Below are 14,198 nucleotides of genomic sequence, written 5' to 3' on the forward strand. Positions count from 1 at the left end.
CTGGAAGCAGGTATCTGGGATTTATTTATCTTCTATAATTGAAACTTTGTAGCCTTTAACAGAGCTCAGGGCCAGCAGGGCAGGCGGGAAGCTTGGTTTCCTCCATCCTTGGGGCAATCCAAGTCTCCTGCTTGCTCCAGCTCTGTGGCCACAGCCATCTTAGTTGGTTTAATTTGCATACTCGCTCCTGATTGGCTTGTGGGCGTGGCTTGTGGGCATGGCGGAGGTATGGTCAATTTGCATGTTTCTCTTTTATTAGATTAGAAGATATAAAACCTTGTTTTCATGCATAGGAAGTAAACAGTACAGCAACAGAATACTTTCTATTTTTAATATTTGGCAGTAGAATGATTTCCATTTCTATTTTCTAGCTATTATTAAGTCAGAAAATAGTTAATTTCTTTTATTAAATGTTTTTGGTTTCTGAGATATTTAGGGCAAAGAAGAGGTTCGGGGTACATATTAATAAACAAACATTTAAATAAACAAAATATAAAACTCTGAGTATCTTTGGAATTTTTAGATAAGCATTAATGCTTATAGGAAAAATATTTTATTGTTTAAAATTCTATTACTATATTCTATATTAATTTGGGAAATATTCTATTTTAGAATGTTAAGTTTTGTTAGTTTTTGCCATTTTTCTAGTGCATATCTGATTTCTTTTATTTCCCTGTAATTAACACTGACACCTATTTCCATATCTATTTCAATTTCTAATTGATTGTAAAGAAGAAAGAGGTTGGCAGTTAAGCTTCAACATTCTATACTCTCTGTGCAGATCCAGATACCAAAAAGAGATGAGTTAACAGAAATATGTGTGGGCTGTTAACCATTTTTGTTTTTTTCCCTTTGGAAAAAGTGGATGCAATAACATTTCCAGCAGAAAGACTTAAAACACTAAGTTCCTAGTGTTTAAGAATGCAAATGAAGTATTCTGTTTTCTCTATGCCTGGAGGTGTAATGTAAGAAAACAGAGATAAGTTTCTATGATCAGTTCCACAGATTTCCTCTATCATGTAAAATCTTAGACTGGTTGTACTGGCAAGAATCAAAGAAAAGCAATATAGAGGATACCCAGAGGAAATGAATTCAGTAAAATCTGAGAAAATCTGAGCTAACTAAAAAGTCAGTCTTTGGGATGAATTTGGGCCTCTCTCCTCTAAAGAAATTCTAGTTTTAGAATTAGGACATTTCAAAAAATACTTTAGCAAAATACTGAAAATCAGTTCAACAACAGTAAAATTCCTTAGGTGAAGTTGTTACATTTATCACTCAGCTACTTGGCATTTTCAAGAAGTTAAGTTTATTTTTGCTTTGTATTATAACAGTAATAATGATTTCATTAGAGAAGTGGGTACAAATTTTAAAGTTCTTTTAGAAGTATCTTTTAAGAGGATGAGTTAAGAAGCTTCAAATTTAAACTTGGTTATGTATTGCTAAAATTCTCCTTATGTAAACTAGTCATAGGAATTATTTAGTGATAAGATTACAATTTCCTTTATATTTTATATAAAATATTTTATATTCTTACAATTTAAAATAAGTTGCTTTCATTTCTCCCTGATCCAATTATTTTTATTGTTTCATGAATATGGAAATTAATGGGTACTACTTTTGTATTGAAAGCTAATTTTTCCAGTTCAATTTTGAAATATACCTTATAACAACTATGAAATTAAATGAACAATTTTACAGGTTAAGTAAAAAAATTTAAGATTTAATAATCCTTAAATTAGCATGAGGGGATATTAATGTAGATGACTCACCTTCCTGCTCATTCCTCACAGTCCATTAACATTTACTGCTAGTAGTGAATAAGAATAGTAAGCTGGTAAACTAGTGAGAAAGGCTAGAGAGCTTTTGTTTAGTCAAAATACTAGATATTAAATTTAATTTTTAAAATAATTTTAATTGATCTGGGATATTCTCTGAATTATGTATTTCCTCTATTTCTTTTGAAAATATTTATGAATTTCTTTTAAAATTTACTACAAGTAGAAGTCCTTCCACACTCGTTGCTTAATTTACTGCTTTCTGGAACACATCAAGTTTTCGATACCACCATTGGATAGAATTAAGAGTCATATGGTTTGAATAAAGCAGGCTCTACCTACAGTTGGGATACTCTTTTTTGTTACCACATTTAATTGCTCTGCTCTAATACAGCCTACATTATAAAGCTTATTTCAAATACTAAATGGAATGCTAAAAAGCAAAGATCATGATTTCCAATGCACTGCATTGAGCAATTAATTTCCCAACTACTCAGTACTAGTTTAAGCTGCCACCCTGCTACTTTCACCTTTATTTCTGTTATCAATAAGGATGCAATGAAGTAAAAGTGACAATAAGATGCAGTAGACTGACCCAAGTAAAGATTAATTTATCTCTAAGTGGGAAAAAAATTTTTTTTAAGTTTGACAGGAGTAAAAGAACGAGGAATACAATAATACTAACAATAAAAACAGTATTTACTTACTTTTTAGCACTGTTTTCAAGGCATTGTATTAAGGCTTATTTTATCCTAAAACTCATTTTGTAAACATTTTAGCCATTAGGTTCTAGTTTTTAACAAAATAAGCAAGTCTTCAATTTATTCTGGAATTATACAGTAACATCTTCCTTTGTATAACCTTTCACAGTTAAAAGGTTTTCTTAATATTATTTTCTCAAAAAATTAGGGCTAACCATGGCCCATGTGGCTCAGTTAGTTGGGCATCATGCTGTACAGCAAAGGTCGCAAGTTAAATTCCTAATCAGGACACATTCCCAGGTTGCAGGTTTGATCCCCAATCAGGGGATATCTCTCTCTCTCTCTCTCTCTCTCTCTCTCTCTCTCTCTCTCCTCCCCCCTCTCTAAAATCAATTTTTAAAATAGGACTAAAAAACAGCAGGACATAAATAATCATCTCTACTTCATATGTCAGTAAAATTAGAATCTGAGAGATTAAATCAATCACCTACAATCACTAACCGGGTAGAGTGATAGAAACAAGACCAATATCTAAACCGGTGTTTTTATCTGAGACCCTGATGCCTTCTCATGCCCATCTCACATGCTGTGAACAAGTTTAGGTGGCCAGTGCTTTTTCAACAAGTCAAAGACCATGCACTGACTACTAGGAAGTGATGATACAACAGGTGTGCCTGGCACAGTCACAGGACATACCTATTACCCCAGTATCCCATCTGACATCATCCCCTTTTCACTCTCAGAAGCATGCTGTTTTGGACAGATCTGGTCTCTGCACACAAGGAATTTATAGTCTAGTAGAACAAACAACACACACCAAACAAGAAAAACATTAAACCGTAAAGAGAACCGTAAATACATTAAAAGAGGTGAAAAATCAGGCACTTACTATGAAGAGTCCAATGGGGGAATCAAAAAAGACTTAAAAAGGGGGGGGGGGGTAGCAGCTGAGAGAAAGACAACTAGGATTTGGAAAAGTAGCATGGGAAAATAAACATTTAAATTTATAGAAAAATACCAGGCATGTGCCCTTGGCCAGCATCAAACCTGGAACTCTTCAGTCCGCAGGCTGACGCTTTGTCCACTGAGCCAAGCCGGCTAGGGCAGCCATGAGCAATTTTTAACGATCATAAGAGGAGCTAGACTCTAGTGAAGACCTACCAAGAAATAAAGGCCAACACCTCATGAAATGCAGCTAATTAGAAATACATCCTTCTGTCTTCTTTAGGTTACCTGCAATAGAGCCCTGGAGAGAGTCAGTCCTTTTTCAATATGGTTGTCCAATCTAGCAAAGAATTTTCAAATTAACAGCGTGTAAATGGATTTCAGGGTTTTGTGTTTTGTTTTGTTTTTTATGAGAGGATAGCACGGAAGTGATCTTGGGCTAAAATGGAATAATTTTATGGATTTAAGCCTTACAGTAATGAGAAATAATAAAACATTATAATCATTGTTGGTAATACTAAATGGTCAAGATATATATGCAAAATAATTGTTTTAAACTTATTAATCTGTAAATTTCTAAATAAATAGAGGAAAAGTCGTTTAAAATAATTCTCTATTGAAACAACTCTGGATGATGTCACAGATCGTCTAAAGGTTACATAAAATATATTCTCCCCATCTTATGGTCAGCTTCATGAAAATGAACAGACTAAAAATAGCACTAATCTCTGTGTCTGCCTAAAAACCTCTTCCAGCATTTATTTTGCATATCTCATTTGACTTTTATTTCCAAGAATTCCTTCCTCCCATATTAGTCTCAATACAAAAAGACATAATTCTGATTCCTTCTTACATGTTTACCTCTTTCTCCAATTTTTTCATCACAAAGGTATTTTGTTATCTGGTTTTTACCAGAGAAATGCTGATACCTGACTTACAGGTTGACAGAACATTTTACTGAGTTTTGAGAATATCCAAGGGGAGATAGAAATGGAAGCTTGGAGATCAAATAGGGAGCTAACATAATGATACAAATGAGAGATGCTAGTGATTAGGATAAATGGTAGCACTGGTAGTGGTGAGAAGTGGTCAAATTCTAAATTTATTTTGAAGGTAGAGCCAAAAAAACTAACCCCCTTCCTGAAATGCCCTTTCCCCTTCTGTATCTCCACTCTTCTCCACCTTCAAGGCCTAGTTCAAATGCCACCTTCTTCTTGAGAGTTTTCTAGACACTCCTCCTCCATCAAAAGTAGTAACTTCACCATCTGACTTCTCCAAAAGATTATTTATGACTCTCTTATGAGTTAAACTACTTCCTGTTGTATCTCTTCCCTATAAACTTCTTTGGGGTAGTGAACCTGCTTCATCTTTGTATTCACTAGTGTCTACCACATCAAAAGATGCATGCCAAACAATCAAGTTAGATAAATTCTATGTTCCTCCTGGCTTAAGAAGTCCATGTTTTTCTCCTATATGTGCATTTTATAACTCTAATGATGCCACAATTATGAAACTCAGATTTACAAGGGCACAGAGTTTCTATGATAGGAGTAAACCAATAGCTAGGGAGGAAACCAATAGCTATACAAATACAAAATACTCTTCTTTACTAATCCTTTCATATACACACCCCTCTTATTTGAAGTTTGAAATTTTTTTCTCTCCAGCTGTATCCAACCCCCAACTTATCAGAATTAACCACTACCTTCATGCAACAAAAGAATTTTCAAATTAACAGCATGTAAATGGATTTCAGGGTTTTGTGTTTTGTTTTGTTTTTTATGAGAGGATAGCACGGAAGTGATCTTGGGCTAAAATGGAATAATTTTATGGATTTAAGCCTTACAACACCTACACTAGATTGTTGCAATTATCACATTGCCCTATAAAATTATGTAGTATAACGGACATTTTTGTGGAAGTTAGTCGGCTCACAACTTTCCTAGACTTCCTTTTTCCAAACCACAGCAAAAGACCCCTCAACTGCAGTTCATTTGAATGATGTGATCTTGACCCCTGAACACTGATGACTACAGTAAAAAGCAGCTACCCCAAACTAGATCTATGGCAATTCCTTTCCTAAGAATGGGGACAGAGAGAAAAAAGACACTTTCCTCTTTTTAGGGTGCCAGACCTACAGTCTGTAAGCTCGGGAGCTATGGATTCAGTCAGCACGTCCCACAGGGCCAGGCGAGCAGAGAAGCAGAGGATGAAGTGCTTACAGAAAGATTTCAAAGAAGCAAGCATCAACACAAAAACAAGTAAGACCTGACAGCTGCCTATTCTCTACTTCCAATACTTTCCTCAAGCCTACCAATCTCCTTACCCCTGGATTCCTCAAAGCACCCCGGTATAATATGAAGGTAGTTCTAGCTGCCCAACAACATCATTAAAGCAGCTCACAGCCCTGACATTGAATCCCTGATCAGTAAGAGTTAATGCTTTAAGCCCTGGGTTTCTAAACTTTTCAACTGAATATTAAGAACCGTTCTTTCAGTCCCAAAATCCAATACAAGGGACAAAGAAGGAATCAATATCCAATATCCATATGTAAGTCCCTGGAAAAGCAAATTCCGTGTCCTACTTTATTTTTAACTAAGTTCCTCTGTGTCTACCACAATGTGATAGAAAAACTTTTCAAGTACAAAATGTGGTTACGTATTAAATATCTCTACTCTCCTCTCACCCCAACACATACTCCACCAACACTTTTAGGCAGAAAGTTTTCTAAAAGTGTATCTCCCAATTCTGAATTTCTCTGCAATTCTCTCAGATCTGCCTCATTCTGTGAGTCAGCTCTGTCCTTAAGCTAGCTATCCTCATGGTCCCAACATGACTGCCAGCAGCACCAAGCCTTCACATTCACCAAAGACCTGGTGGAGGGAGGGAAAGAGAAAGCTTGAGTACCAATGCCTGCCTCTCTCTCTCTCTCTCTCTCTCTCTCTCTCTCTCTCTCTCCCTCTCTCTCTCTCTCAAGAATGAGAAAGTGTATACCAAAAATGGAGTCCCAAAAAAAGCTTCTCCTCATGTTTCATTGGCCCACGCTGGCTTAAACCTTCACTGATTCAACCCCGAATCAATTGTCCGGGAAGATATGATGATCATAACCCGTATAAATAAATCATCTGTGGCGGAAAAAATGTTGGAGAGGCAAACTGTGCCTTGGAATGTGAGTGTATGTGTGCACACATGCATGCCTACCCTACCATAGTTTATTTATGTGGTGTTACTAATACCTGCTAGCCAGACAGAAAGTTTAAAAAGTACATCAGTAATTAACACTGGTGGGAAGATACCAGAGACAATTTAAAGTGGCCACCTTAAACTGAAATACCATTTATTCCCTTTGTAGCCACACCTACCTCCTAACAGCTCTTAGGACTTAAAGGATCAAAGGTTCCCAAGGGCAGTCTTACTACAAAACTGAATAATCCAGACTTAGGAAAATAAATCATTGTTGGAAGAGGAATGATTCTTGGTATTAACCTCTAAAGATAAGGGTAGGGTTGACTGAAAAGTAGATGATTTGCAAAGTATAAATTAGAAAATAGCTTTGTTTTCACAGAGAAATGTATGCTAAAAACACTAGAACAAAATTAAGGAGTGAGGATTTCTATAGATGGAGCAGCAAAAGACTCTGACTTATTCTAGGGCACAGTTTCTTGACATATTTAGTATATAGTTTAAATTTTTCTACTCCTATTATCATAACTACTTTTTTTTTAAATTCTCACCCGAAGATATGTTTTTATTGGGTTTTTTTGTTGTTTTTGTTTTTTGTTTTTTTAGAAAGAGAGGATGGGAGGAAGGGAAGAATGGAAGAAGAATCGGGGGAGGGAGAAAGGAAGGGAGAGAAACAGAAACATGGGTGTGAGAGAGAAACAAAGATTGGTTGCCTCCTGTACAACGCCCTGACAAGGAATGGAACCTGCAACCTTTTGATGTACAAGACAATGCTGCAACCAACTGAGCCACCCGGATAGGGCATCATAGTTCTTCAGTCTGATACACATTATCGTTATAGTAATGAAGAATTACATAATATTATGTGTACACGCTTAAAATCTCCCCCACACCAGGCTTCCCTAACTGCTTAGATTAAAACCCAGCTTCTGACCTAGCTGTTTTGGCTCAGCAGATAGAGGGTCAGCCTGCGGACTAAAGGGTCCCGGGTTCCATTCTGGTCTAGGGCACATGCCCAGGTTGCAGGCTTGATCCCCAGTAGGAGGTGTGCAGGAGGCAGCCAATCAATGATTCGCTCTCATCATTGATGTTTCTATCTCTCTCTCCCCTCTCCCTTCCTCTCTGAAATCAATAAAAATATATTTAAAAAACAAAACAAACAAACAAAACAAAAATCCCAGCTTCTTACAGTGGCCCTAACTGATCTGTCCTGAGCCAATCTTTCCAACCTCATTCTCTAACACAGTGGTTCTCAACCTTCCTAATGCTGCGACCCTTTAATACAGTTCTTCATGTTGTGGTGACCCCCAACCATAAAATTATTTTTGTTGCTACTTCATAACTGTAATTTTGCTACTGTTATGAATCGTAATGTAAATATCTGATATGCAGGATGTATTTTCATTGTTACAAATTGAACATAATTAAAGCATAGTGATTAATCACAAAAACAATATGTAATTATATATGTGTTTTCCGATGGTCTTAGGGCGACCCCTGTGAAAGGGTCGTTCGACCCCCAAAGGGGTCGCTACCCACAGGTTGAGAACCGCTGCTCTCACACTTGCCTCCTCATTCATTATTCTCCTGCCACACCAGCTTCCTTCTCTGGAGCCAATGTGCTAATCTCACCTCTGCCTCGGAACATTTACACCTGCTATTCCCTCTGCCTGGAGAGGGCTTACCCAGAGCTGCATGTGCTAGCTGCTCCTTCTCATATTTCAGTTATTACAGTTCAAATGTCACAACCTTCTCTGCACCCCATCATCACTATGATCCCCCACCACACACATCCACACCCACCCCACTCAGACACATACATACCGCGGGCCATGACTCTACTATAGATGATTGCCTTTGGGTCGGACACTAATCCTTGATCCAATCAATTGTCAATAGTGACAGGATCACATGATAAAGAAAGCTTGGTAATTTAAACAACAGGAACTGCATGCAATGAGGCAAAGAGAAGCAAGAATCTAAGTAAAAAGTCAAGTATTAGTGACAAACTGAGCTGAAAACAGAAATGATTAACAAGGCAAATCTACCACAATCTCAGTTTCCTAAAAGATCATGAAAGTACTTAAGAGCCAAAAAAAAGTAAATTATTACCCCAATACAAATGTTAGTTGTAGGTTTTCATCTTCTTTCTGTAAAATACAGGTATCAACTGTTTTCCTTATTCCTTAAAAACACATCAAGCATAAACGAATGACATTAAAGTCACTTTTAGCACCTCTAAGAGAATGTAGCCTTGAGATAATATTACTCTTCAGATATTACTATTTTTTCATCAGTATATAAAGTATACTTACTAATAATATCAGTTATTTACAAAAGCAATAATTATTGCTCTAGAGTACTTTAAGGTACAAATATTTAAGCATTATTATTCTGTAAAATTTTTAAAAAGACCATACAAACAAAAATATAAGTTGACAATGAATAAAATGTGGTTAACTCTGATCTCTAAATTATTTTTAAAATAGGCAATAAAACAGGATTCACAGAAAGAAAATTATTACAGAAAACAGTAATTCTGTATCTGAAAAAACAAACAAACAACACTTAGCATTTGCCCAGAAGATGCTGCCTGAACCCCCATCCATCTAAATTTGGGGTGTCTTAGGAAATTCTGGGTCAGCAATCAAAGCCAGTGCTGATGCACAACTATAATAGTCCACTTTCAAAATTCTTTAAAACCCATTTGGGGGTTGTCAGTAGGAGGTAAATTAAAGCCTTATGTATTGAGAAGCAAATAATTTGAAAAATGTACAGGGGCAATGAACCCTGAAGTTATCAGGCATCAAAATGACTATAAATGTGTTAGGTCTAGTTTGGGTAGATCTAAGTTTTCTACTTTTCAACTATTTTTTTTTTAATGTATAAGAACTGCTAAACTTGCCCTTAAGGGGCTCCTTTTCCACTGTATGTAAAACTATTAGGTGAAGTTACTTAAGCATCTTCTCTAGTTTTTAAGTTGAAATAAAATCTCACAATATGCAAGTAACTGAACAGGACAGAGTTTCTGAATCAAATTAAATAACCCAATGATTTTCTGGTAACAAAGTTACATTACCGCATAAAACATTTATCAGATATTCATAAGTAGACAACAAAAAAGAAAACCGGAATTGAAGTCTAGTCATATTAAGAAACTAACCTGAAAAATATTGCTACAAGTCCTAACCACTTTTAAAACAGAATTCTACCTCTAATATACAGATCTAGTCAAACAGTAAAAGGAGAAAATTCACTTTCATATTAATGATTAGGAAGGGGGGAAAAAACCCCTCCTTCATAGTTGAATTTTTAAAGACACATTTTGTATAAAAAGACTACTTAGTAGCATGCAGAAACTTTCAGTAACTAGAAAAGTAAAATGTAATCAGTATGATGGAAATGTTTTTGGAGGGGTCTTTTTTAGTTCTGAGAATGTTTGAAGTCTTGAGTTATTTTTACATGCTCTTCTAGAAAGAACTTACTTCTTTAACCTTATGTTTTATATTTAAAAATGGTTTGGAAATGGTAAAAACAGAAAAAAATCAATTTTCTTTTTCAACAGGGGGCCCATGCAAGGCTTCCTTTGCCAAGATTCAAACAGATACTTCTCAACACGTCCTGAGTATGTATTAAAGAAGACCATTTAAAGCTCATATTCAGATTTTTTAAATTTTATTTTACTAAAAAACTTTAACTAATATGTTTACAAAAAATAATAGACTTGAGAAACAAGAATTCTACATTGTCTTATCTGACCCTAAGTCTACTAGACCAAGTATCACTAAAACTAGTTAAATGCTCATTATACAAGAGGCAATTTGCCAGTAACTGAAAAAAAGCCTACAAAATTAACAAATGAATACTACCTGACACTAGAAAGCTGGCAATGGTTATAGAAGCTTTAGCTTTCTCAAACCATAATCAGAACTCCTGACGATTAATCAACTTTTTAACACTTCCCATCTGTACGAGTGCTCAAGGTAGTGCTTACTGTCACTTGACAAGTTGCTTAGCATTGCAAAATTTGATAATTCATGTCTTACTGAATTTTTACTGACTTGGAAGAAAATAAAACACCAATTAAAAGCAGATGTCACCTTTAATTCTAACTGGCTGACAAACTTCTAAATTTTTTACCGAATGTGGAGACAGAATGCATGTAGATGACAGTTTGGACAGTTAAATATTCAAAGTCACTGATATTCCCCACAAATTTGCAATTGACTTTCCAGAACTTAATCCCATGAGGCTTTTATCTGGCAAGCATCCAAAAGGAATAGTTTCAAGTAGTTGTAAATTTATTGTTACATTTTGCAAAGGCTACATATGTTGATCAGAACATTACTAAACTAATATTCTCAAGATTCATATCTATAACTTCATACCCATAAAAAATTCCAAAATGACACTGCTCCATATTGCTCTACTAAAACTCTAGATGACAAAAATTAATACACAGATGTAATACACTATGCTCAACATGCCTTCATGTTTTAGATGATCCAAGAGCTAAATCACAACCAACTGAATTTACTATAGAATAATAATCTAACTTGAGTATTGATGTTTTCCAATGTCTTTCAATACTGTATTGTTAGTCATAAATTCACTCACTTTTTATTCTAACCATGAATTCTGAGAAAAACTTCTTGAATTTAATGTTTTGATATACCCCATAAAAATAAATAAGTAGATAAGCAGACACAACTGGCAATATTAGTACCTATTTCCTTGCAATAAACTCAAATCTCCAAAAATATGAAAATACACTTAAGATGTATAAAGAATTATAACATTTTTAATCTTCTAAAGACAGTGTATTTCCTAATACTATCCCATCTATGCGTAAAGTAACTCAGGATAAAATCCTCAGTTCTAAAAATGCTTCATTATATCAAGTTTTTCTACAGAAAGAAAAACTTCTAGATTTTCCCAAACCCTCAATTTCAAAGACAACATTAACATGAGTCTTGTCCCTATGTCCAGAAACACCGACCACAGCCTCCACAGATTACCCTTTAATGATCTACGCAAGCTTTCAAAAGCCAGAACAAGCTGGTACCAATCAGGCAAAGAGGGAAAATTGAATCCCAGAAGGAATCACCACAGAGATCCCAATCACAGTAATGAGGTCCCTAGGAGCTGTAAGGCCTATCAAGCCCTTTACTTTGGTGGACTCAGTGCATAACAATCAGACATGGCTTAATAGCTAGAAGGGGTAAGGGAGCCAGGTGGATCCTCTATTGTTCACTTCCTAGGTCTAACAGAGTATTTGCACTTTAACAGAAAGTCTGCCCTGAAAGTTGGAAAAAAATGAAATGGAAAGGTGGTCACAATAAGGGGATTTAAGGAGACAGCCTACCTGTCGCAACTTTTGTAGGCCTCATCTTTGCATTTGCATCCAGCTTCATGCATTGCTAATCAGAGATCCACTGGAAGCTTCAGAACCAACTGAAAGGCCTGGCAGGGTATTTGGCTTTCAATTCTTCTACTCTGTTTATTCCCAATATATATTCATCAGGCTTAGAAACAGCTCTTGAACAAGGGCAGCCACTCAGCAATGAAATGTAAATTACTGACATGTGCTGAAACCTGGACTTGCCACCACTAATGAGCACATTAAAGGAAAAATGCTCACTAGATGACTGCAACCTTTTACTTAACCCTATGTGCACGGAAAGCCACAATTCCACATCAATTAAAGAGCTAGTCGCAAAACAGTGACAGAGCAGCCCTGTCACCACTTTTAGTACCCCATAGAATGAAAACCTAAGAATAACTGGAAATTTTTACATTTCATCAACTAAATATATTGTGCAAAACATTATTGTAAACATGTCAGCTTTGGTTAAAGATTTGTGAAACTTATCTAAAAGCTGCCGTTATTTCAAACAATTTGCAGGAAGTGAAAATAAAATTTCTGGATGTAAAAAAAAAAAAAAATCAACAAGGTACTAATCTATTAGTTTATTCACTAATTCCGTCAACAAATTCTAGACTTAGTGATCTAAAGCTCACCAGGGACCTGGCAATACCCTGAAAAGTTTAGAAGCCTGTCAAGAAAAAAAATTATAAATCATATCAACTAATGATTTAGATCTCAAATAAACAAGATATTTGGTTTATATGAACAGGGGCTCATTCATTAGAGCACAAAATATTAGCCTATTCACCATAATCCAAGCTGCAATTTATAGTGGAAAAATCTAAAATGAAATGTGACTTTTTTTTCCAAAAAAAAACTATAATACAAGCAAGCACTTGTAATATTAGAATGTTTGAATATAATTTAATCTTTCTCTGATGATCTAAAAACATACCAGATTCTTAAAGCCCATAAAAAATTTATCACAAGTATTAAAATATTTAAAATCTGGTTATGATTTTCCCTTTGTGGTTTTTGGCTAAACTTAATTTTTTCATATAGTGATGTGCAATTAAACTCTCGATTTTAGAACCTTCGGGCCTTGAAGAAACAACAGACTTCAAAAGAACTGATTACTACGAGCACGTGATTAAGAAAATCATTATATATCTGATTAAGTTTCTTAATCCCTAAATTAGAGATATCACAGGATACATACAGATTGAAAGGGAAAAAAGCACACGTATAAAACCACTTTATGTAATATTTGACAACCCCCCAAATAAGAGAATCATTTGTTCACTAGAAAACCAAGTCCGCATCCTTCCACTATCAGAGACCCATCCATTTAACAAAGTCTTCTCATTCAAAAGTATACCTGCCAGTACAAAGCCAGAACTTAAGACTTTTACCTTGAAGAAACTGTACTTAACCCAGGTAATATCCCCAAAATTATAGAAACATTTGTCTAACTTCTATAGGATATATACTTCTACATTATTGGTTACTTTTGGCACCTCAGAGAGAACCGTTTTTATCTTCTATCTCTTCTTATTCCTTATTTGACAGTTTTCAATATCTGTAGTTAATTATCCCCATTGCTGGTTTTAATCTCTACCAAATACTGTTACTGCTAAGATCCCCACACCCCAATCGCTAAAATTATACTGGCCAAAGCACCTAAAAAGCAAGTCTTCCAACATGTGTGGATGCTGATATGGCTGCCACATACTGACTCCCCAGAACCACCACACTACAGACTCTACTACAAACCACATTACTGCATTCCAGTGTTCTCTTTCTTCTTCTATGTACTTTTCCTCTTATTTTATCTGCTTCTTATTCCCACTTCTAGCTTTTAGGGGAAAAGCTGAACTTTTACAGACAACTATTTATATAATCCCTTTGGTTCTACAAGCTAGAAATACGAAAAGGCTTAACAAATTATAAAAGTACTAGAGGCCCAACACATGATTGAAATTGGGCGAGGAGGTGCCCCGCCTCCCGCCTTGCGAGGAGGCACCCCGCGGGGGGCCGGAACCCACGCCTGACTTGCAGCATCCCCCGGCCCCCCTGCCTGTGTCCCCTCCAGGGTGTGCCAGCTCAGGCAGGCCCCCCATCTCTGTCTCCGTCTCCGCTCCGGGCCTCACCTGCGCACGCAACCTCCTCCTGTCCAGTTGTGACCCATTACGGCATCCCGGCCTAATTTTCATATTTCCACCCTTT

The 14,198-nt window shown here is 35.9% G+C and overlaps 1 protein-coding gene across 4 annotated transcripts in view; it reads right to left on the bottom strand.

Annotated features, from left to right (window-relative positions):
• The window catches only part of PCCA (propionyl CoA carboxylase, alpha polypeptide), a 335,923-nt gene that overhangs the window by 262,740 nt on the left and 58,985 nt on the right, over positions 1-14,198 (bottom strand). The window contains exon 1 of one of the 4 annotated variants that reach the window (XM_014536081.1): positions 1,770-1,796. The exons of the other annotated variants lie outside the window; for them this stretch is intronic. Coding sequence (XP_014391567.1) covers positions 1,770-1,781 — 12 coding nt within the window. The 5' untranslated portion in view covers positions 1,782-1,796. Of the gene's footprint in view, positions 1-1,769; positions 1,797-14,198 lie in introns of those variants that run through there. 4 annotated transcript variants of the gene reach the window in all.

The sequence above is a fragment of the Myotis brandtii genome, unplaced genomic scaffold (assembly GCF_000412655.1).
Source record: "Myotis brandtii unplaced genomic scaffold, ASM41265v1 scaffold1028, whole genome shotgun sequence".
NCBI lineage: Eukaryota > Metazoa > Chordata > Mammalia > Chiroptera > Vespertilionidae > Myotis > Myotis brandtii.